This window comes from Chelonoidis abingdonii, chromosome 3 (genome assembly GCF_003597395.2).
Source record: "Chelonoidis abingdonii isolate Lonesome George chromosome 3, CheloAbing_2.0, whole genome shotgun sequence".
NCBI classification, from domain to species: domain Eukaryota; kingdom Metazoa; phylum Chordata; order Testudines; family Testudinidae; genus Chelonoidis; species Chelonoidis abingdonii.
In genome coordinates, this window is record NC_133771.1 from 209,459,215 (window position 1) to 209,484,134 (window position 24,920).

General features: G+C 40.2%; 1 protein-coding gene across 1 annotated transcript in view; it reads left to right on the plus strand.

Moving 5' to 3' along the window:
- The window catches only part of TMX4 (thioredoxin related transmembrane protein 4), a 62,433-nt gene that overhangs the window by 14,344 nt on the left and 23,169 nt on the right, over positions 1-24,920 (plus strand). Inside the window, exons 3-5 of the mRNA XM_075063492.1 lie at positions 11,052-11,167; positions 22,238-22,283; positions 23,956-24,084. Of these exons, the coding sequence (XP_074919593.1) occupies positions 11,052-11,167; positions 22,238-22,283; positions 23,956-24,084 (291 nt within the window). The remainder of the gene's footprint in view (positions 1-11,051; positions 11,168-22,237; positions 22,284-23,955; positions 24,085-24,920) is intronic.

A 24,920-nucleotide genomic window follows, 5' to 3' on the forward strand; every position in this document is an offset into this window, starting at 1 on the left:
AGAAGAGAAGAATGAGGGGGGATTTGATAGCTGCTTTCAACTACCTGAAAGGGGGTTCCAAAGAGGATGGATCTAGACTGTTCTCAGTGGTATCTGATGTCAGAACAGGGAGTAATGTCCTCAAGTTGCAGTGGGAGAGGTTTAGGTTGGATATTAGGAAAAACTTTTTCACTAGGAGGGTGATGAAGCACTGGAATAGGTTACCTAGGGAGGTGGTGGAATCTCCTTCCTTAGAGGTTTTTAAGATCAGGTTTGACAAAGCCCTGTCTGGGATGATTTAGTTGGGGACTGATCCTGCTTTGAGCAGGGGGTTGTACTAGATGACCTCCTGAGGTCCCTTCCAACCCTGATATTCTATGATTCTGTGAGTTGCAGTATAGGAGTACCCTCTGGGCCTTCTGCAACTATGGTGGATAAATTGATGGAACTCACATATTTCTTTTCTGCTCATAACAAAAAGCATTAATATATCAATCTGAAAGTCAACTCCATTGTGATATGAGTGTTAGTGGATTACAGAGATTAATTCCTGGATCTTTATATTGACTGGCCAGATGAAGTGCACTCGAGACTTACTGAGTTTTCTGAAAGGTGACACTCTTCTCATCTCATAGAAATCAGGTCTCTATTCCTGCAGAATCTTGGTGAGTCTACTTATCTTTTATTCCCTTGGAGAATGCAGCCTGTCCTGGATTACACAACACAGAGTGTTGAGGCAGCTATTGTAAAAACAAGATTTGAATGGTCCTAAGATAACGCTACCTGCATTCCTGATTTTTGGTTTGTGTGCTATGTATTTGCAATATACATCTCCCTTGCTTCACAATGTGTGGATTAAGGAGGTTAAAAAAAAAACCCGCTTCATCAGCCTGAAACTCCTTGAATGTCAGGCTGGTGCTGCTGTGCATGTTAAGAAACCTAACTCAAATGGTACTCTTTGCAATGCTTTGCCACTGCAACAACAGAAGAGGAAGAAAACAGTGCCAATAATAGCTGCTGTGGATATATTAACACTGTTAGTCACCAGTTTCCTGCTTAAGTGAAATGCTGGATTATTTTACCATATTCGGCTTTAAAGGAGAGGAAATGCTTTTAAGAGTATGATTATCGATTATTTTTGTATCTCTCTGTTTTGGACACACATTCAAAGATTTAAAATATGATTTCCTCTCTGTAAATGATGGCACACTTTGTAATAGACATCTTAATAGACAATAAGTCTTTCGTACGTACCCTGAGTGGAGTTCACTGAAAGAATAGGCTTGTGTGAAGCTAATCTGAGGAAAATGTATTAGGGGAATGTAGAGGGTGCAGAAGATGATGGAAGGAAGAGCAGTATATAGGATATGAAGGGGGAGATGCTTGCCTGTAAACTATTTGGCACTGGTGGAAAACAGTGGTAGGTTCCTGCGCACAATAAGATCTCTGAAATCCTCATTCCACTGAAGTCAATGAAAATTTTTCAAGTGATATCTGCTGGGCCATGATTTCCCTCTCATAATAGCATAAAAATCCTTATTTATCTTCCTGATCAACAGGGTCTGGCTTTCTATCTTCACCTTCCTCTAGTATGGATTTTGGGTTTCATGCGTTTCTTGTCTCAGAAAGTCTCTCTTATGTGTCTCTGGGCAGGTCTATGCCACCACTTAAGTTGATCTAACTCAGTGGTCCCCCGACTTTTCATCTGGCAGGCGCCAGACGAAGAACCATGGCGGCGGTGGAGCACCCGCTGAAATGCCGCCGAATTTCTGCAGCACTTCGGCAGCGACGCCTCTCGATGACGTCACTTGTCGGCGGCAAGCAGTGTCATCGAGAGGTGTTGCCGCCGAAATGCTGCAGAAATTCGGTGCATTTTGGTGGATGCTCCACCAGGGGCCAGGATGCAGGTGCATTTAGATGCCCCCGCGGGCACCATGGTGCCCACTGGTTCCATGTTGGGGACCCCTGATCTCACTTATGTTGCTCAAGAGTGTGAAAGAGATCCTCTCCGCTCCGCCCGAGCAGCGCAAGTTACAGGAACGTAAGTGGTGTCCACAATGGTGCTATGTCGGTAGGAGACACTCTCCTGCAGGTATAGCTTTTGCCTCTCACGGAGGTGAAGTCATTATGCCGATAGGAGACTGGCATGGAGCATCTTCACGGTACACACTATGGTACACATAGTACACACTAAGCGGCACATCTACATTGGATGTAACACTTCTAGTGTAGACTTGTTCTCTATCTCCCTTAGCTCGTCCAGGTCACCCACTCTAGTGTCCAGAATTCGTACTTGGTCTCTGAGGGCCGTGAGTTCCTTGCACCGAATGCACACTTACACCAGCTGCCCACAAGGCAGGTAATCATACATGCTGCATTCAGTGCAATAGGCTGGATAGCTCTCCTTCTGCTGCGGGACTTCTGCTTGCATTCTTTATACTCCTGAATCTTTTTTCATTTGTGTTACATCATGTTATGTTTAATTGCATCTCATAAAGGCAGCAACTTCCATATGTGATTCATACTGTTGCCAGGACCTAATGTAGAAGAAATGTACTCTCACAGTTGCTTCTGGGCTTTGAAGTGCATGAGTCCACAGCTCCTTCAGTGGATAAAGCTTCAGAAAGCCCACTGTTTAAGTGCAGTCTCTGAGAAAGTAAATATAGAGGTTTTTTCCCTTGAAACCATTAATAAGTTGTAAAAACAAAGTGAAATATTCTTGCTTAGAGCACTTGAAAGGGGGAGAACCAGAATAGATCATTATATTAAATATGCATTTCTAAATATTTGAGGCTCTGTCAGTCTGTACCTTGAAAGACTGACAAATTACAGGCAAAATGAGGGTACTTTCCTGGTGGTGATAGGCCACAGATGATGAGTATTTCTTCCCCCTCCTTTGAGAAAAATCTTTTGCATATGATCTGAGGGTGCCCTGTCAAATTTGGATTTGAACTTTAAAAAAAAAAGCTAATCCCCTGGTGCTGTAAAAAGGCACATCAAATTTGATAGGACAGAAGGGAAGGACATTTCTGCCTCCTCAGCCGTGTCACTGAGCTGGATGAGTGAGTGAATAGTAGTGAGTATCTGCAGTGGAAGATGTAGGGGACCTCACCATCAGGCCACTGTGCTGTGAGCCCCCTTGCCCCCTCCTTCCTCACGCTCCACCTGAGCCAGCTGTGAGACTTGCAGCCAGGGTGTCACTGAATCACGCTCAAGAAACAGCTGTACACACTCGTGCTCCTCACTCTTAATTTCCTCACAATCATGTCTTTCCTTGAGACCAAATTGCGGGACCTTTCACCACCCAAGTAGGGCAAGGAACCATAGTGGGCCAGTCTGTATTTCTATGGCCCACTGGGGATGTTAGCTGGCATCTCCTTCATGGAGCTGTAAGCATGGAGTGTACATGGCGTGGTTCACGACCTCCTCGACACTTGTCCTTTCTGTGGTGAGAGGTTGACACAGGCACACATTTACATCAAGTGTGCCAGATTGCAGCTCCTCTTCCAGCTCCTCCAGAACTTCCTCCTTAAGTTTTGGCTGAACTTTACCCACACCTCCTGATTTATGCACACCCTAGCCCCACAAAGTTGCAAGACCTCCTCGTCAACCCTCTTCTGGCGCTGGCCATGGTGGCTGTCCATCATATCAGTAGGAAGAAGTTGGATGGGGGCTGGGGCTTCTGCAGCTGCAGGGTCTATTTCTGATCTTTCCTCAAGTTACACCTCCAAGCAGAGTTCCTCTGGGTTGCCTTCAAGGAGCAGTGGGCGCTCTCCGGGGTTCTCTGCTCAGTGCCCCCCTCTGGATCCCTCCTTTTGAACCTCTGCCCCCGTTTTCCCCATTTTTTTTGTTCTCTGTGATCTTTTGATTCCTGGGTTTGTTGGCTCCTCCCCTTAGGGTGCTTTAGATGTAGGCCGGTTTGAGCTTGCCCATCCCTGGATCCTCAATAGGTGCAATGGAAGATGAACTCTAAGATAAAACTTAGGCATGTTAAATATCTGTCCTGATCCCCACTACCACTGTTGATCTGATCACTGTTCAGATTAGATTCTTCTGCCTCCCCCACTTGTAAAATTTAGCAAAACAAATAGTATAGCTTTATTAAAGTTTAACTCACTGTTTTGAGGCTAGTTTTGTTGCCATATTTGGTCCCATCTACAGTGTGCTTCTCTGTGGGTATGTGCTTGGATGTGAGGGAGAGAAGAGCAATCTAAGGATTTGTTTTCACTAGTGGCCTTTTCCAGCCTTACAAATAACCTTAGTATTAGCTGGGAGCTGGCTGTACTGAGAGCGACTGCAGAGATAGCAGGGATGAAGCAGTTAAGATTCGTGTGGAGGGTCTTACTGTGTCTGAACAGTGCTTAACCCAACTGGGTCTCAAATCTTGCTTTGGTTTTTGGGTGCTATTGCAGTATAAAAAAAAAAATTTATAATTGTATTTTTAGTAAGGGCAAAACCACAGGAGGTTTTGTGTGCTTTGTGTGTGGTTTTGTTGGCCTCTAGGAAATTACTTTTACATTCTGGGGTGCCCAGAATTGCTGATTCCTGTGCTCTGTGAAAATCCACCTTGTTCCCCATGTGCTCAGCAGCAAAATACAAAAAATTGGATGATACGATACAATCAATAATCATGGTTATCTGATGTGTCTCTTTATCAGTTGGCTTTCTCTCCCCGCTGCAGTTCTGACTCTTGCACTCTTCTCAAAGGCATGATAGAGAAGAGCTGTCCATATAACCTCAGGTTACTTGGCATCCAGACTTGAAATTTTGACCTCGGTGATTTCACCTTTCTGTTTTCAAACAGCATATTGTTATAAAGGCAATGTTTCCAAATCTTATCTATAAGATTGTAAATGCGTATTTGTTCAGTAACTAAAACAATTGCATCAGTGAACCTCATAGGCAGTGTTAAAAAATATAAACAAATACACTTCAATCATATCTGTGTGTGATTGCATTAGGATACGTGTTTTTGGCCCCGTTAACAACCTATGGATGTCAGTGTGACATTGACCCATTCTAAAGGAGCAGATTCTAAGGAGTGATGCCCTACAATTCTAGTGCGAAGCATTTCGTTGAGTTTTTTTCTCTCTCCTGGTTGATGCTCTCATTTGTTGCACTGATCTGAAAAATTTTGTCTACTGCATTGGAAAATATTTTGAATATTTTCTATTTTAGCATGTGTAAAAAAAAAAAAATGAATCTGTTACTTCAAGGTTACCTATAACTTAATAGACTCACAGGAAACAGTTATCTGTCTTATTTCTTCAAATGGCTTGTGTAGCTTTACTTTTATAACTGGTAGGCATGAAAAACTTATCTAGGAATCTTATTTTAAGACCAGATTGTGCCATTTTGGTTTAAACCCCCTTCCCCCCCTCCAAAAAAAAAATTTTGGTCTTGTAAATACTGGAAATCTTGTGATTATCTTTTCAAGTAGCACATTTGTATTGCAGCTAGGTTTATAAAATTCCTATCAATATGTCCAATTTTTAGATTGTAGGGGCATAAGCTGTCTTTAGCTTCTTTATTAATCTATTACCCATCCCACTGTTAGGTTTTATCAAGCTACATAAATTCTTTCAAGAGCTTGGTCTTTGCTTTCACCTGAGCCTCATCTTTTCTGTAACTTTTATTGAAAACTATGGTCATTTTATAAGAGGAAGAAGTGTAGAGAGTGGGAAATAGGAGAAAGAATAAAAATATTTTTTTGTCTTTCTCCATTCCATCCTTCACCTCCATTCTGCATGCACTTTCTTAGTACTCTTTTCCTCCAGTTCCCATCCAGTTTAATTCTTGATTATTTTGGGACTTACTTACATCGTTTTTTCTGTAAATTCTTTAATTTCACTGCATTCTTGTGACGTCTAATCACTACCTGGACTGGAGTAGTTTTAAGGTCTGTAAGGCTGTCTGGGAGTGGCTTGTGAAGAAATGACTCAAAACCAGTCGACTTAAGTGGAATAAAAATATGAAGTGAAAGGGTGACCAGATAGCAACTGTGAAAAAATAGGACCGGGGGACAGGGAGTAATATGTGCCTATATAAGAAAGTCCCAAAGGAACGGAACTGTCACTTTAAAAATGGGACATCGGGTCACCCTAAGTGAAAGTTAAAGGCAGGGTGCAGCTTCTCAAAATTTTGGACAGTGCCAAAAGATGATTTCAGCTAGTAGAGCTCTTTCTCGCTGTTCTCGGAACTCCTGGCAGAAGCACCTACGTATTGATATGCAATCCTATAGCCGACTGAAGGGGAAAGACTGCCATCGCATATACTGTGTTAGCAGGTCTATGTAATTGGTGCACAAAAGCAGAGCACCGAGGAGGACAGAGGGTTCTCTGAAGCCTGGTCCTCGCTCAGGATCCCTTGCCATTGTTCTTAACGTGTTCAGTAGTGTCACATTCATGTTGCTTGTGACAGGTGCACAGTAGACTGCAGAATGTAGTAATTATCTCCTCTTTAATAATTCTGTCCTGATCTGCAATGGGGAATAAAACTAAATGTAAATACTTACCATGAACACAACCAAGCTACATCTAAAAGCATTTGATAGACCCGCACATCTATATCTATTTAAAAAAAAAAAAAAAGTAGCATAACTGAGGTCAATGGCAATGTTCTAGCTATATTCCCCTTCTTTTAAAAGGATGGGAGGACTGCTGGCTGAGCCTTCTTCATGAGGTCCCTGCCTGGAAAATTCCATGTTTTACTTCCTGAGCATGCCGCAAAACCCATCTCTTTTCTCACGGTTGGGGAGTTAGGAGGGAGGAATAGCTAAGGGATGGTGTCCGGGAAAGATGTTTTTTTCAATATCTTCTTTGTAAGTTGTACCTGATTATTTTTGCTACATAGGAAAGCTTGGCTGCTGGGTCAGTCATATTGTGCAATTTGTTTTTAGTGTTAAAGGCACCTGTGGTCTGTAATAGGCACTTTCTCTTTTTACAATTCTATACATATTACTACTGTATAAGAGCACACTGTGCACCATCTCAACATTAATAACATTTGTAAACAAGAAACAGTTAAGGCATGCTGCCACTTCAGTCCTGGCATGTTATTTCTTTGTTTACTATCAACCCAAGTTATGTGGATGGCCCCTCTTTGGAGTCAATGGGAACTTATGCCTGCCTGGAACCCCGTTGACTACAATGAGGATTCGTCCGTGTAAGTCCCTTATTGGATGAGGGTCTACATGAGAGATGAGGTGACACAGGATGTTGGACATATATGAGAAACAAGGCTGTGGGGTTGCTTATATTACAGGGCTTATGCATTGTATTGGGTGGTATGTGTATAACAGATGTAGGTCGATGTGCGAACAAGGGTCCTCTGGTTGTAAATAAAATTCCCATTGCTCTCAGTTCCACTTGCATATCTTGTGCAGGGTATATTGTTATGTAATAGTATCATAACCAATGAAGTTAATCTGAGGTGTGATTATTACTAGTTGTAAACAGTCTTGTATAAGCCTGCTCCAGGTATCAGTGTTAAGTTCATCTTCATCTCCCATTTTTTCATCTAAATGTAAAATAAAATAGGCAACATATAAATAAATATTTTCTTTTTTTGTGGTTGGAGTGAAGACTGCTTGTTCTTGCCCAAAACCCTCCTCTCAATAAAACCGCTCTCCTTTATTCAATGTATTGCTTTAAGTTGTGCCCAGCTTTTTAATATTGTCAATTTAATTTAGCCTATAGTGACACAGTCCCATTTAGCCTTTCCTGTAAATCTGGTTGTAGTGTAAGAGAGGGTTTTGCTTACATTTTACCTTCACAGTATAAAATACTTCTGCTTTAGTTTAACATTTCCCATTTATTTTTTTTCTTTTCTGTAGTTCTTAAACTTTACATTTTCATCTCTCAGTAAACAACGAGATTTGAATTCTAAAAGAATAGCACATACTTTATTCTCTTACTGTTCTGAACGTGGAATGCTTTAGGAGTATTCTTAAATCCCAATTTTGCTTGCTTGGATGTTGGCCTATGGATTTTCTTTCTTTCAATACTCTTACTATATTTATCATAGCTCTCATGTCAACTGTCTGCAGTGGCTTTATCTCTCACCTTTTGCTTTCTCATTAAATAGTTTTTCTTCTTGTCTTTTGTATTTTCTCACTACTCTCTGATTTCTGAATGTACCTCAATGATTTGCTCTTTTCTTCATAGAGCACAGGGTTATTTTACAGACTTTTTTCTGTTAATATTATCTGCTTCATGTGTCAGAAGCTCTTTCTCTTAGGGAATCTGACTTAAAAAGTACGGTACAAAAATATGTTACTTCTCTATTGGGAAATGCATTTCCACAATATTATCTTTAAATGTTTGTTTCCTCTCAGGATATGTTACATTCTTTTGTTTTTAAATGGTCTCATACATATGCCATTGCTTCATAATTCCACTATATTAGCTTTCAAGCTAAGGCTTCCATTTCTAATTATCACAAGCAATACAAAGTTTTTCCAATCACAATTTCCCTTTTAATTTCTAAAGTGACATCAGATTCTCTCATATTATGTTATTAGTGGGCTTGGAGCAGCTATAAGACAAATTTATAAGCAATCATACTAAGCAAAATTCATAGTTTTTCTCCCCTGTGAAATTGCCCGGTCACCCATTTATTTTGTTCCAGATACATAGTTATATCTAATCAGAAGAAGTCAGATTTAAGAGTAGAAAAGACAGCATATTTCAACTAGAAATATTGTTGTGTATGCTGCCTTAGCTCATTAAAGGAATCTAGTTTCTTGGTAGTAAAAAGAGAGAAGGCTTGAGAAATATATCTAACACCTGCTAACCTAAGGGCTAAGACTATTAACAAAGATAAAAAGTAATTGTTCTTCATTTGTGCTAGGGTCCACAGATTTGTTATAATCCTGCTTATACCTTGGGGGCAGAACCAGACCTGTCAGTCACTGGCAGCAAGGGGAATGCCCTGCCCCCTGGATTTTACCTGTTTTATCTACCTCCACAGTTGTGCTGGAAGCCCAACCAGACGGCTGAGCTGAGGAAAATGTCAACCTTTTATTTCAAATTTCTAACTAGCATTTTGACTCCACATTAGTCCCATCAGTTCTGCATCCTCTTTGGAGATGTTTGCAGTAGATGGTGCCCCTTCAGGCTTCATGAAGAGAGCTAAACTAACGAAAACCTGTGGCAAAAGGAAAAGGGTCAAGCAGGGGACAGATGTTATTAAGTGCGTCATTGGGGATCTTGGCTGACTCAGTGGGCAGGATGAAGTTTGCTCCTCAGAACCTAGTCGGGGGCGGGGGTGGACCTTGGACCCTTTCCTCTGGGGCAGGAAAGGAGCCAGGCAGGATTGGAAAAATCAGGTCCAGGGATAAGCTGTCCCCCCATCTCCATGAGGGGAGTGGAGCCAGAAGGGCAGTGCACCAAATGAAAGATAGTGCCTAAGTCCCTATAGCCCACATCAACAGCTGCAATTGTAGAGCTCAGCATCTTTCCCTTCCTCCAGTTCTGTCTGAGTCATGGATGGAGTGCGCCAGATGCAACATGCACCGTTTTAATGCCAGAGAGTGCACTAACAGGGCAATTTAGCAGAGCTCCTTCCTGCTGCTGCTGCCTCCTCTATAACATCCCACCCCCTCACTCCCCAGTGGATGCCTATTCCTATCCCAGGCTGAGACCTCCAGGGAAACACAGACTCATCTGGTCCATGTGACTTCCATGGAGCAGAAGGGGGTAGAGCTTTTGGGGAGCCCTTCACTGACACCCAAAAGGAGCCCAAATGGAGAAGGGGAAACAATAACCCCATGCTTGTAGAAGGCAGTGGGAGTACTAGTCACTGGAAATTACTTTGAAAACAACCTGAGTCCAATTTTGTGCTCCCCTCCCAATCGCGCCCCCCCCCTCCCGCACCCCAAAGCAGGATCATAGTGACAAACTGTGAAAGAGGAAATAATAAAATAACACTTTCTCTTTCTGACCTACGGAGCACAGCATGATGTTTTTTCCTCACCGCTCTCCTTCACAGAGTGGAGCACAGGAGGATAAATGCAAAAACATCAGGCCACAGACATGGTGATTCGGTTTGGATGTGTGCACATGGTCCCACAAAGGGACTCTTCCTCCTTTAGAGGAGGAAGGCTAGCTGTCCAAAGCAGAATTATAGATCAAATAATAAGTATTTATTTAAAAACAAATAAAACTTTCAGATACAGAGTACTATAAACTATCCTTAGCTCAACAGCTGCCCTAGGCAAGCTATCGCTGTATATCTCCCTCATGTTCCTTGGGAGAATATAATAGAGGGATGAGGATTTCCTGCCAGACCTTAAACAAAATTGTGCTGTTGTTGCCAGCTGCCACTATCAGTTGCCATGTTCTAATGTCCAGGTTGTTACTCCTAGCTTCTGTTGCAGGTTGTGGTTCCTCTCCACTTTCCCAACCCCCTTCCTCTACCAGTTGGCTGTGGAAACTCGTTGTTTCCTCTTCTGTTTAAGTTTCCCACTTTTTCACATCAGACGCTTACATGTAGTCTTCATAGGTTCTTGTTTGCCTTTTTCCTGTTTGAGGAACTTTATTTTGTCAGGGTGCATCTCTAAAGAATGTTGTCAAGACAAATATGCTTTGTTAGCATAGGTGCCCTGCCTTGATAATATCAAGTAACAAACTAGAGTCAATGTAATTTAGAGGAGGGCCTGTGATGTATGAAGGTGATGTAGAATGTCATCTTTAGGACATAATTTTTGAAGATACGCCTCGCTTCAGTAACTCTTGACAGCGTCCATGAAAATTAATCTATTTTGTGTGTAAATGGAGTTATTTGTTTGTGATGCATTGTGAAGGATTTTGAAAAGATTATCTTTTCAGACTTGTGAATTGTTTAAACAACTTCTATAAATCCATAAGGATTTTTTTAAAACTGGTTGGGATTTCATGATTTTTTCCCCTAATCCAGTAGTCTTAATGAGAAAAAATTAGAAAGTGTCTACTTATCTGTGATCAGTACTTTTATGTTTGCATTGTATCAGATGTGCGTTTTCTGGAAAGCTTGATTTAAAAAAATATTTCAGTGTGTGTATATTAATCTAATAAATTTTTCTCTGTTCTTAGTTATGCCCCTTGGTGTCCAGCGTGCCAACAGATTGAAGCAGCATGGGAGAATTTTGCAAAAGAAAGTGAACATCTAGATATCACTGTAGGAAAAGTGGACGTCACTCAAGAACCAGGTATGCTGTGAAATGGGCACTATATATAAAGTATTTAAAAGGAACACCCAAACCTGTGTAGCTCTTAACTACTGGGGAAATGCTCCATTTTACTTGGGACAACTGAAAAATTGGCCAACTCAGAAAAATTAACATTTATTTTGATTAAATAATCTATTTCCTTCCATTTCTTTTGCATTGTTAATTTAACAGCATAGTGTTTCTATCTTCCAAATGAAGGATCAGTGTGGGTCTTCTGCTCTAGTGCCTTCTGTAGTGGACATCCCATAGAAGTGTCTACCTACAATAACAACAAGGAGTCCGGTGTGTTGATCTACCTCTGCCAGGGAAGGCTGTTACTTGACTGAGATATTTCCACTGCCTGGTAGTAGGGTGCCTAGATGTCCCAATTTTGGGGGCTTTTTCTTATATAGATTCCTGTTATCCCACACCTCCTGTCCTGATTTTTTACACTTGCTATCTAGTCACCCTACTGGGTAGTAGTGGTTGGGGGAACAAGAAGGTTGAAAACCATGGATTATTCTACTTGGGGAAACAGTCTTGAAGTCTGCTCAAGCTAAATGGACATTTTTATAAATTCTCTCTCTTAGCTGGCTGCTTCATTGCTTTATTGTATTATCTAGCTATAGTAATGCTTTTAAATACTTTGAAAGGACCAGTTTAATTTGTTTCTTGTAAATGAAGTATGTATAGAAAAAAGCTTTTACAAAACTTGTTCTACTTTCAGATAGGCTATTTCCTGGTTTCAGTTTGTTTTTTGAATAAGTCTGACACAGACAGGTAACATTTTGAAATGAAAAAGCTTTGTTAGATTTATAAGTGTGGGCAGATAAATGCAATATGTTTACAATTCTAGCCTAGCTGCAAAGGAATGACGTTTATTATAGTTAAGATTGGAAGGATTAGATTTTTATCAGTAAATGTCGGTAAACGTCAATTTCACTGTAGAGATATAAACCTATGAAAAAATATTTCCATTGATGATTGAAACTTTACAGATGGGCAAAGTAAGAAAAGAGCTGCTTGACATCTTTTATTAGCATTTGACTTAAGGATACTTTGTGGTTTAATGGTTATACAGCTTCAAATTTTTGAATCTCAAAATCTACTTTTAAATAATTACTGTCTGTTTCCCCCCACTCCAAATTTCCCACAACTATGAAAATTTATATCGATGACAATAAAAAAATGCTTTAAAATAAACATGAGTATCATCCACTGAAATTAAAAAAAAAAAAAAAAAAAAAGAATTCTGCTAAGCTTAATTATAGTAATGATTTGTGATAAAAGTGGGAGGAAGTTCTAGTTAGATCCAAATCAGAAAACCATGGCTGATGGTTTTGCTTTATCAAATCGTGGAAGTACGTACACACTTTAAGGGTTTATTTCTCAAGTGCAGGTGACACTGCAATTAAGTTAACTCCATACTGTTAATTTTAACAAGTCCAGACTTAATTTTCTGTACCTGTGAAGCTGAACTCTAATCTCAAGGACAAAGAATACTAGCTGTTCCTAAGGGCTCACTGTATGCTTGTGAGTTGTATTATTAGAAAGTTGGAGGAACACCAAAATTCTCTGAAATTGAAAGGCTACCAGTATGGGTTCTTCAGTTAGTGAATCCACAAATTGTTACCAGATTAATAAATGGAAGAGTGTGAAAACAATTCTTCTTTTCTCATGGGCTAAACCTTAATTAAAACGAAGCTCTGCTTCCTCATATTAAAGAAACAGTGAGCTTCTAAGTATTGCAATATCAACACTCTAGTTAAGATTGCAACCAGTGTTCCATTGTGAGCCTGACCTTTCAATCCCTATTAGATTTTAAGCTCTCTTGTGTTTGTACTATGCTAAAACAATGGGACTTGGATCTTTATTAGGGCCTACAGGCACTTATGTGATGCATATGATTTTTTTAAGAAAATGATTCTTTCCAAAATAAGACTGTGACAAGCAGAATTGTTTGGGAAAATTTCAAAGAATTAGTCTTTCTGATAAATAACTTTGAAAATCCTACTAGTAATTTTTAATACAGTAACTCCTCACTTAAAGTTGTCCTGGTTAACGTTATTTCATTGTTATGTTGCTGATCAATTAGGGAACATGCTTGTTTAAAGCTGTGTAATGCTCCTTTCTAATGTTGTTTGGCAGCTGCCTGCTTTGTCCGCTGGTTGCAGCTAGCTGGTGGGGGTTTGGAGCTAGGGTGGACCGGCAGCTCCCCGCTCCCCTAAGTTGCCTGTGCTGCAGCCGCCGAGCAGGCTAGCAAGTGGCAGTTCAGCTGTCCCTCCCCCCACTGCCATGTGCTGCACCTGCCTTCTGCCTTGGAGCTGCTCCCAGAGACTCCTGCTTGCTGTGCAGGGGGGGAAAAGGGGCGCTAATGTCAGGGTGTCCTCCTCCCCCCAGCTCCTGCACCCCGCTTACCCCTTCTCCATATAGAGCAGGGAGGGGACACGGGGGGAGAGAGAGCCTGGGGCAGCAGCTGCTGTCTCAACTTCCTGATCCACTTAAAAAGACAATGCACTTAAGAGTGGGTCAGCTTACTTAAAAGGGCAGTGTGCATCTCTCTCTCTCTCTTCCACACACAAGGTGTGTCTCTGTCTCTGTCTGCTATACTGTCTTCCCTCCCTCCTGTTCGTGCTGCCTTTATGAGAAGCTACATTAACAACAATATGCTAACCCTTGAGGGCTCAGCTAAGTGCTAGTTCATCATTTAGCAGCAAGGCATTTCCTGGGAAATATCCCTCCCTCTTCCACCCTCTAACTTCACCACCACAACCAAGCTTCACAATCATCATAGCTGTGAACAGTATTAAATTGTTTGTTTAAAACGTATACTGTGTGTTTATCTATATAATATAGTTTATCTGGTGAAAAAAATTTCACTGGAACCTAACCCCCCCATTTACATTAATTCTTATGGGGAAATTGAATTCGCTTAACATCATTTCGTATAAAATCGCATTTTTCAGGAACATAACTACAATGTTAAGCAAGGAGTTACTGTAGCCTAAGTGGTTTTGGCTCTCTATGGTTTATCATCTGATTTTTCTTTTAGTAGATAAGTTTACAGTTACCGTGTGCTCCATGTGGAAATTCAGTTGACCATAGGCTTCTGTGTTTTTTGTGCTCTGGAAAGTTTTTTGCAAGGGACCTGTTAAGGTTACTTTAGTTTAGTCAGTTTTTGGTTGTAACCTAAGTTGAAGTATTTTTCAACCATAGGGGCAATCGTATTGGGGGCTTTGCCCATGTCAGTGGGGGAGTCAGTTCTTGGCTGGAAGGTGTGTGCTGGGAAAGATCATTATTGGAAGTGGGAACTTGGTTGTAATCAACAGGTGGGGAAGAAATTGTCAATGCCCTTGCCCTGCTCTCCCCCCAAAAGTCTCCTTTCAGATGGATTGGGTAACTGGATAGGAACGGGAATACTTAGGTATAGTGAGGCAGACTTTCAAGGGCCTAAATGGTTTTCAGGTGCCTAACTCCCACTGGTCAATGGGAGTTAGGCATCTGCCTCTCATCTGTGCCTTTGAAAAATAGACATATTAATGGTCATATAATTCATTACAAATTTAATAAATTTACTGCATGAATGCCTTATGCATGTCTTTTGGGATGGCTGCCACCATGGCTAAACAAGAGAGTAAAAGAAACAGTTAGAGGCAAAAAGGAATCCTTTCAAAACTGGAAATCAAACTGAGGAAAATGGAAAGGAGCATTAATTCTGGCAAGCCGCATGTGAAAGTATAGTTAGGCAAGCCAAAAAATAAAATCTGAAGAGCAACTAGCAAAACACACAAACTAACAGCAATTTTTTTTAAGTACATCAGAAGTAGGAAGACTGCCAATCAATTAGTGGGACCACTGGATGATTGAGATGCTAGAGAAGCTCTCAGGGAAAAAAAGGACTTTGCGGAGAAGCTACATTAATTACTTTCATCAGTCAAAGCATTCTCTGTATTTGTCAGAGGTGACAAATCTGAGCAACTGTCCCAGATTGAAGTGTCAGAGGTAATTTTTGGAACAGATTGACAACTTAAACAGTAATAAATCACCAGGATCAAATGATATTCACCCAACAGCTCAGAGGGAACTAAAATGTGAAATTACTAATTGTGATATGTAACCTATCACTTACGTCTTCTGTGTAGATGGCTGGAGGATAGCTAATGTGATGCCAATTTTTAAAAAATGCTCCAGAGGCAAACTTTGCAATTGTAGACTGGTAATCCCAGCTTCAGTACCAGACAAATTGATTGCAACTATAGTAAAGAACAGATTTATCAAACATAGATGAACACGATATGTTGAGGAAGAGTCAACACGGCTTTTGTAAAGGGAAATCATGCCCACCAATCTATTAGAATTCTTGGAGGGGGTCAACAAACATGGACAAGGGTGATCCAATGAGTCTAGTATACTTGAACTTTCAGAAAGCCGTCGACAAAGGTCCCTCACCAACGATTCTTAAGCAAAGTAAGGAGCCATGGGATAAGAGGGAAGGTCCTCTCGTGTATCAATAACTGGGTAAATGATAGGAAACAAAGGGTCAGTTTGCAGACTGAAGAGAGGTAAATAGCAGCGTCCCCCATGGATCTGTACTGGGACCAATGCTATTCAACATATTCATAAATGATTTGGAAAAAGTGGTAAACAGTGAGGGGCAAAGTTTGCAGATGATACAAAACTATGTAAAATAGCTAAGTCCAAATCAAACTCTGAAGAGTTACAAAGGAATCTTTCAAAAATGAGTGACTGGACAACAAAATGGCAACTGAAGTTCAATGTTGATAAATGTAAAGTAATGCACATTGGAAAACATACAAAATGATGGGGTCAACATTAGCTGTTACTACTCAAGAAAGTAGAGTCATTAAGATAGTCTTCTGAAAAAGTCCACTTAATGTGCAGCTGCAGTCAAAAAAGCTAATAATGTTACGAACCGTTAGGAAAGGGATAGATAATAAGATTGTAATTAAAATAATGACACTATATAAATCCATGATATGCTCCCATCTTAAATATCGTGTGCGGGCGTGATTGCCCCATCTCTAAAAACTTCCATTAGAAATGAAAAAGGTAGCCAAAAGGGCAACAAAACTAAGAGTATGGAACAGCTTCCATATGAGGAGAGACTAAAAAGACTGTGACTGTTCATCTTAGAAAAGAGATGACTAAGGGGGGGATATGGTAGAGTTCTATAAAATCATGAATGGTGTGGAGAAAGTGACTAAGGAAGTGTTGTTTACCCCTTCATATAATGCAAGAACTAGGGGTCACCCAATGAAATTTGGTAAGCAGCAGGTTTAAAACAAACAAAAGGAAGTACTTCATCACACAACACACAGTCAACCTATGGAACTCATTGGTAGGAGATGTTGTGCAGGCCAAATGTGTATCTGTGTTCAAAAAAGAATTAACTAAGTTCATGGAGGATAGGTCCATCAGGGGCTATTAGCTAGCATTGTCAGGGATTCAGCCCCATGCTCTGGGTGATGCTAAGCCCCTGACTGTGAGAAGTTGGGACTGGACAACAGGGATGGGTTACTTAAGATTTCCCTTTTCTTTTCATTCCCTTTGAATTATCTGGCATTGGCCACTATCAAAAGACAGGATACTCGGATAGATGGACCATCTGTCTGATCCAGTATGGCTGTTCTTTTGTTCTAGAAATTTATACTACTATAATGGGAACTGTTACTATGCAGATATGTCAAATTATTCTACACCATTTTCATTATATCAGTGCTTTACTTTATTGTTATGACTTTGAAAAATATTTTCTCTAGATCAAATAAAATCCTGTAGCACTAATCTAAAATGATAAAACAGAATATTTGGCAACTGATGTGAAAAAGTTAATATCTGTTTAAACTCAAGTTATATTTAAGAAAAAAATGGAATTACTAAGCATGAAGGAGAGTTATAAGTTCCGATGATGATGATGATAATAGAAACACCAGGAGTTAAGTACTGCTAGGTAGAAATTTCCAGCTAATTTAATGCAACTTGGTAAATCAAAAAATGTGCAATGACTCCAGAAAGTGAATTTCCATTTCATTTTCCATTTCAGTGATTATATTTTTAAATGTTCTGATGTGCTACAGATTGAATTAGATCCCTCGATAACAAGTAATGTATAGCTTTAAATCTCACATTGTTTCCTCCTTATATGATCTAATTGCTTTTCCTTCCTTTGTTCTTCTCCCATTTTTTTTTCCCTCTTGCGTTAGAGGTGAAATAAGCAGCAGGTTCTTAATCCAGTGCCATGTCTTGGCTGACTAATATGAGATTACTCTGATTCCCTCTTACTGCAACAATTTTGAAGGGCTTTTTGGGTATTTGAATTTTCACTTCTAGTTGACTCATTTAGCATCTCATTTTTAACACAGATTTTTGTCTAGGGTAATGCAAGAGTCATAGAATCCTTATTTTAAGCATCATTTAACAAGACCTAACTCTCTCCCCCCCCAACATGTTTTTAAAGTCCAAAGTGCTGACTAAGAATAAACAAAGCAAAATGCTTTTCCAAATACTTCCTTTGCCAAGATCAGGGAATTGTGGGGATGCAGAGGTTTGATCCTTAAGCCTGAGGGGATATACAGGTGAGTTGTACACATAAGGCCCTGTGCCTGTTGATTGGCATTTATGGCCCCTTGCTACTGTCCCTGGCTTCCTGCCAGGCTGCCTTTCAGTAAAACTTTATAGACCTGTGTGAAGTTGCATGCCTGAATTAATGAATATATACATGAAAGAATGATAGTGAAGTTTAGAGATAGCAGAATCAGTAATTTCTTCTTGAAATATTTATCCATGTGGATACCACTCTAGAAGTACGTGTGCCTGACGTGCACAAGGTCTGAATCTTTGAATGACTAGATATCTCTGTTGGGCTTCGTCTGTGCTTACTCTCCTCCACTTGAGGGCATAAAGGGCAGAGTGGCCACAAATCCCTTGGTTCCCTCTTCCTGCCCATAGCAGAATTTTTCCTTTCTCTTGCAATGTCTTCACCTAGTTAGGGTTAATTTCCAAACAAAATTCCTCCTTTTTTTAAAAAAAAAAAAAATTAATTTCTCCATGGTACTTTGTGTCACTATCATAATCTTAAAATAGCAAATCTGAAGCCTTCGGGCTTCAAACCTGTGTTCCTCTTGCGACAAAACCACTGCTCTCACAGACTGTCGAAAGCACTGCCTTTTTTAGTCTTGGTGAGAGCCATGTATCAGGGCTGTTGCTCGGTTTGCTGATCTTTTCAGCCAAAACAAGAAAATCCTGGAACACTCAGTATGTTTTTCAGTAGTTGAAGAGAGGCACCTCAGAAATAAAGAATGGACATCAATTTCCAATATGGGACTAGTCACTTCTAAACCCCAGTCTGCTGGTGCCCCTGTTAGCCAATATGCAACCTCTGATGTTGATACCCACAAAAGATCTGCCCCAATGCTGTCTGATAAGGATCTGAGGCTACCGAGCCCTCCTCCTCCATTCCCCCTCCCCCCCCGGCCATATAGGCTAGCACCAAAGACCAGTAGTGCCTCCTGACTAAAACTAAGGAGATCAGATCCTCATGCCAATCTGCTCATTCTCAAAGAAGTGTAAACCTTTGCTCTCCTCTTGGGATGGAGCATTAAGGCCACTCATATGATGGGACAAGTGACATGGGCTTAACTTCTGGCTCAGACCTTCACAGGGCCTGCACCTGACAATGTTGGCAATTGCTGGCATTGGCACAGGCGCCAAGAATAGCAGCATTAATTGTGCCAGCTGAGCTCATGAGAGAGGAGGTTGCTACGCTGTGCCTGTTTTATTGAATTCTACTGTCCGGGTTCTCTCAGACACAACAGTAAATAGCTCTTCATTTCCCAGGAGCCAGTTCTAATAGCTCTTCATTTCCCAGGAGCCAGTAGCAATGTAACAGACTTCCAAAGCAGGAAATCCATCAGCAACAACAAATGATCTCTGAAGAGCTCCATCATCATGCCTGTATTTCATAGATTTATCAATTTTAAGGCCAAAAGAGATCGTTGTGATAATCTAGGCTGACCTCTGGTGTAACATAAACCATACAATTTCCTCAAAATAATTCCTAGATCATATATTTTGTAAAAACATCCATGGGGAATCGTCTTATAGTCTTGTTTGCCATCAGAGAAAATAGTGTCTGGTCTTTTTTGCTTCAGAGGATTCATGAGCCAGGATCCTTGAAAGATGCCTGTATCATGCTGTGGAATCACAGTCTTGTGTGTTTCTCCTCTGATCTTTCTGATAACCTGCGTGATATGGAGAATCAGACAGGCTGCATCTGTACTTATCTTGATAGTGCCATATTGGCAAAGAAAATTCTGGTTGATAGATCTTAGTCTCCTCCTACTCAGCTTCCAATTGCACATCCAAACTGTCCAGACAGACCACAGATCTGATATAAAGTACTTCCTCTAGAAGCAGAATTGCTACACCTGATAGCCTGGATATTCTCTAGTTGACTGCTAGTAACAGATTCATTGCAAGTCCGAGAAATCCTTCTGCCAAGCACAAAGCTATTTACAATGATAATGTACTCCTCTGAGTGGAAAAGATTTTCAGTTTGGGTAGCCCAGCACAACCGTGACACATTGGACGCTCCCAGACCTAAAATCCTTGATTTGTATTCTACATTTGAAACACTCTGGACTCTTATTTCGTTCCATTCAGGTCCACCTTGCAGCTATTTATTCATGCCATCCCGTCCAGTCATATTCTGTTTTCTCTCGCCCCAGATTTCTAAGGGTTTCTATAGTTTTCATACGTGCCCACCAAAGAGCCCCCTCAAATGTGGGATCTTAATATTGTCCTTACAAGCATCATGGAATCTCTTTTTGAATTTCTTGTGAATGCTGTTTACACCAACTTACTCTTTAGATAGTCTTTTTTGTTGTTGTTATATCAGCACTCGTAGCCAATGATCCTCACACAACATTCCACAGAGATAAGGAGATGTTGAGATCCCCTCTAAAATATTATTCCCAGAATTGTTAGATTTCCACAGTCTGTTGATCTCTCTGCTTTCATTCTAAAACACCATTCCTCTCCAGGGGAAACAAAACCTCACACTTTGGATCTTTTCAGAGCCTTGTTATAATATTTTGATTGAACAAAGTCCTTTTAGGTAAACTTCCTGTATTTGTTGCCAAAAGTAGTGCTGCCAAGGGAGAGGCCACGTCTTTCTAGAGAGTATCAAACTGAATTACCCAGTGTATCTATCACATGGTGTGAATGCTTCTTCCTCTAAGCCTCCAAGCTCATTCCACTAAACCACAGTTTCTCCTCTGCATGCTTTAGAAACATCCCCATATCAGAGAGCTGCAAGATAGCCACTTTGTTTAAACACTATGTCCTTGATTTCGCTGCATGATCAGGTGCCAGATTTGGTAGGACAGTGTTAAAATCACTTAATTTACTGGCAGTTAGGATTGCACAATTCCACCTTCCATAATGGCATTGCTCATCAGTCACCAGGAGAGAGATCTCCATGGATGCATATTAAGAACAAACAGTTCTTCGATGGTTCGTATGCATATTCCACACATGGGAAACGTGTCTATCATGTGCCTGAGTCCAGAATTTTTTTTGCAAGCCGTGTCCATTGGCATGCATGTGCGCTGTAGCTCTCCTTGTGCTCTGAACCGAGGGCATAAACGGTGGTGCGGGCTGACACTTGTCCAGTTCCTTCTTACTGCTGCAAGGTCTGAGTCGGAATCTTTGGTGTCGTCAGCACCTTTTTTACTGCATCATAGCTGTAACATGTTGCATATAGTTAGTTTTTTTAGTAATTTTAATAGCTCTAGTAGTCTTTAAAGTATAGTCCAGTTTAGTATAGTGAGATAGCTTTCCCCCATTTCTTCCTGCCCCGGGGCTTTTTCTCCTCAAGACATCTGGGATTATGCACAGGGTTCTGGAGTTCAAAAACTGTGTCTTATGCTCTCGCTCCTTTTTGGGAAGTGATGAACATCAGAGCTGCCACTATTGCTTGGGTGAGGCTAATGTTCCTGCCGGGTGCAGCATCTGCCCTCCCTCCACCCCTTCCTCAGAACTCATGAGGGCTGGAAACTGAGACTCAGAAAACATCTCATGGAGAAGGTAACAAAAAGGTTTTATTGTGTCCCCACCCCAGGTTCATACCTTAAATAGTTTTCAAGTTTCATGAGAGTCATCTTTCATCTACTGATCATTTTTTTCCTACACCACATGCCTCATATGAGGAGAGATGGCTGCATTCTCTGGATAAAATAGCTTTGGCCTTTTATCTGTAAAGAACTAAGGATATTAGAAAGATGCCTAAAGTATTTATTTCCGTAGGTGAGTAATCAAGCTGTATCAGCCCAGAGACTTTCAAAATGAATTTTGGATTGTATTACTCTTTGTTACCAGCTAGCTTGTGTTCCTCCTCCAGAGTAGGTGAGGGTACATGTTGGGTACAGATAGGGACTACACATCTCTAAGAATCTTCTGTTACAGGTAAGTAACCTCCATTTACTTAACTTCTAGTAACAAGTAACCTTTAGATATTGTCATCTGCTGGATCCCCCCACGCACCTTCTCTCTGCTCTTTTTGGAGTGTTCATTAACTGTGGTTGTGAATTAGCAAGTAAACTGAGGGAGTGTTGCAACCACTCTGGACTTGATGCCCTCGGGAAGGGATGGGGAGTGAGCAAGCACATGAATGTTGCAGGCACAGCTCAGCAGATGCTATTCAAAGATTCTGATCTTACATGCCCACATCTAGATCCACACAGACAAAACTTCTCAAAGAATCAGTTACCATAAGGTAAGTAACAGTTTTTCATATTTTTTTTGCTATTATGCTAGACAATATTTTATATTGAATAGCGTTGTCATGGATTTACTGCAGTATTCTCTAGAACAAAACAACTAAGTGTATTATTAGAGACGTGATAACCCCATTCATGTTCACATTTTGTTCTGAAAAGACAAATGTTTAGAGGTATCTTTAGAAAATCAAAATAGAAATTTATTTTTCAGAAGCTGGGCTGAACAAATGTGATTTTTATCTTTTTTTTTTTTTTTGTCCCTCTCTACTAGGTTTGAGTGGCCGTTTTTTTGTCACCACACTTCCTACTATTTACCAGTAAGTCTCTATCATACAGGAATCAAAACTATCAGTTTCCATACAGGTGAAGCATCATGCAGAGCCTGTGAACAGATGCAAATTAAAATGATTCCTTACATACTGTTGTTGATAGCTACCACCTGTTGAACATAATTCTGGCATAGTGTATGTTATGTAACATAATTCTCCTCACCTTCCCCAGAGCATTAGCTGTTGCACTGGCTAAGAACAAGACTTGCAGTTTATTTTCCTTCTCTGCTAAGGCTATTGGAGGGTGTGGGATGAGTGGTTATTGCTATAAGAAGTCCTATGTCTGTTTGTTTGTTTTATGTTTTAATTTATGGGATAAGTACCCAGAACCCTGGATAGCTGCTATAGGTTTTTTTGTTTGTTTGTTTTTGTTTTTAAATTGAAGGAATATATTTTAGAGCTTAAAATATCTTTTTAAAACAGCTTTTTTTTGTTTCAAGACAAAATAGCTTTGCTCTGCATATGTAGTTCAGATTAATATAATTTAAATCAGCTATTTCTTAATCTAAAGACAATTTTAATTGCATTTTTACCAACTAATGCTATAGTTTAATTTTGCACAAAGATTTTCCTCTGTTCTTGCTTGTGGTTTTCCTAGAAATTTTCATTTTGAGTGGAGATTTACTGTGACTGTATCATCCCAAAGTGAGAATTTTCTTGGAAAATGTATGTAATCGTCAAGTCTGAAGGGAATTATTTGAGCAGGAAAAATAGGAATGTTAGTATAACGTTAAGGTTGCAAATATAAATGTATCAGGAGACTGAAGTTTGGGTTTTCATCTCAACAATAACTTGCTTGCACTTCATATATGTAGTACTGTATTTTTATTACTAGATTGTTTTTAAATGTATGAAACTTAAAAATAACTCTAATGTGTGCACACACTCTGTGTGTGTGCGTGTGTGTGTGTGTGTGTGTGTGTGTGCACGCACATTCCAAATTCTGCTTGCAACTTTGGTCTTAAACTGGTATAATTGAAAGCAGAATGGGGGTATGAACGGACAAAGAGAACACTCTAATTCTCTGAAATATAATTCAAACTTTGGGCTAAAACTTTTGTTTGTGATAACACAGGTAAATTCCTCACTTAAAGTTGTTTCCAAGAAAAATAGTGTCTGTAAATGCCTTGTTTATGCATAACATAATTAAAAACATTCATGGAAGATTTGTAAGGTGTACACCCCCTCTTTCTTCTGCTCCATTGTGTTGTAAGAATCCTTCAGATAAATGCACATAAATAATATGTCACACAGTTAGGTCTATTACAATAAACTGATTTTAAAAAATAAAAAAGCTAAAGGCTATTTCAGAGGAGCCTGAGGAGCCTGAATTCTATTGAATTTGAATGAGATTTGGAATCCCAACTTTTTTAGGTTTCTCAGAAAATTGCTGTCATAATGGTGTGTATATGTGGGCATATTTCTTTTAAAAAGATGTTTAATCCCTCAGGATTGTTTAGTTTGTAAGAGTTCATGAAGTGAAGTATTCATAATTTTTTTGGAACCCTAACTTACCATCGAGGGTCGCATTTTGTTGGAGTGCAGGTCAAGCTTCATAAGTGGCACCAGTACCTGTTATGCTGGGTAATTCGTTTTGGATGCAGAGGCAGTTTCTTATAATAAGGGGCATTATTGTAATTACCATGTGTCTGCTCCTCAGTGCAATGGATGGAGTATTTCGCAGATATCGTGGCTCAAGGACGTCGGAAGACCTTCAAGGCTATATCTTAGAGAGAAAATGGGAAGCTGTAGAACCTGTAGCTGGATGGAAATCCCCATCTTCTATAATGTAACTAGAGTATAACTTTAACTTAAAAATAATGTTTTTGATGTTACTAATAAAAGGTGCTTGACTGATAGCATTAAAGACTGAAGTCCTTGTCCACTGGACAAGCATAGCATAAGTATTGGCAATCTTAGCTTCTGCAAGCTACCCTGCTATGGTGCCTCAGCCCTGACCCTTTGATGTGTGAGCAGTTTATTTTCCATGCCTATTCAGTCCTTGACATCTTTAAGATTTGTACATTTTAAATACAGAGAGTTCTTTGAAGGTGGAAAGCATAACTGCTCAGCATTATTATTAACAGGGATGGCAGTTTTTATGTCCACTGAGTATTGGAATGAAACAGTTTTGTTATGCAGGTCTGCCATATAAGACTTCCGGTCACGTGGGCTATTTTGACTCACTAAAAATCCCTATAGTTAAGTGACTAGCAAATACCCCAAAGTGCAGTTTTCCTTTCTTTGTTGCTGAATGGTAGGAGATGAAACGTAGTGCTAGACTAAGGTATTTTCCTGTAATCTGCTATATTTACATAGGGTTTTCTTTGAAGGGAAAGCCACACTTTTACCGTCTGAGATGGTGATGAAACAGTGAATCAGATTTGTGTTGGACTCCTTTTTTACCTTAGCATAAGAGAGTCCTTTGGTCATCATGAGTGAAATTCACATGAGGTGTGGAGAGCCCCAGCATAAGCCCCTTTGTGCTGCTTAAGATCTGGGAAGGCTATAGGAATTCTACAAGAGTAAGGAACCTCTTCTACTCCAAATAGGCTAGTGTATGTTTGAGGCTGGGCTGGTGAAGAACCACAGGCTCCATGACTGTGCCCTGCATTGGGGTTACAA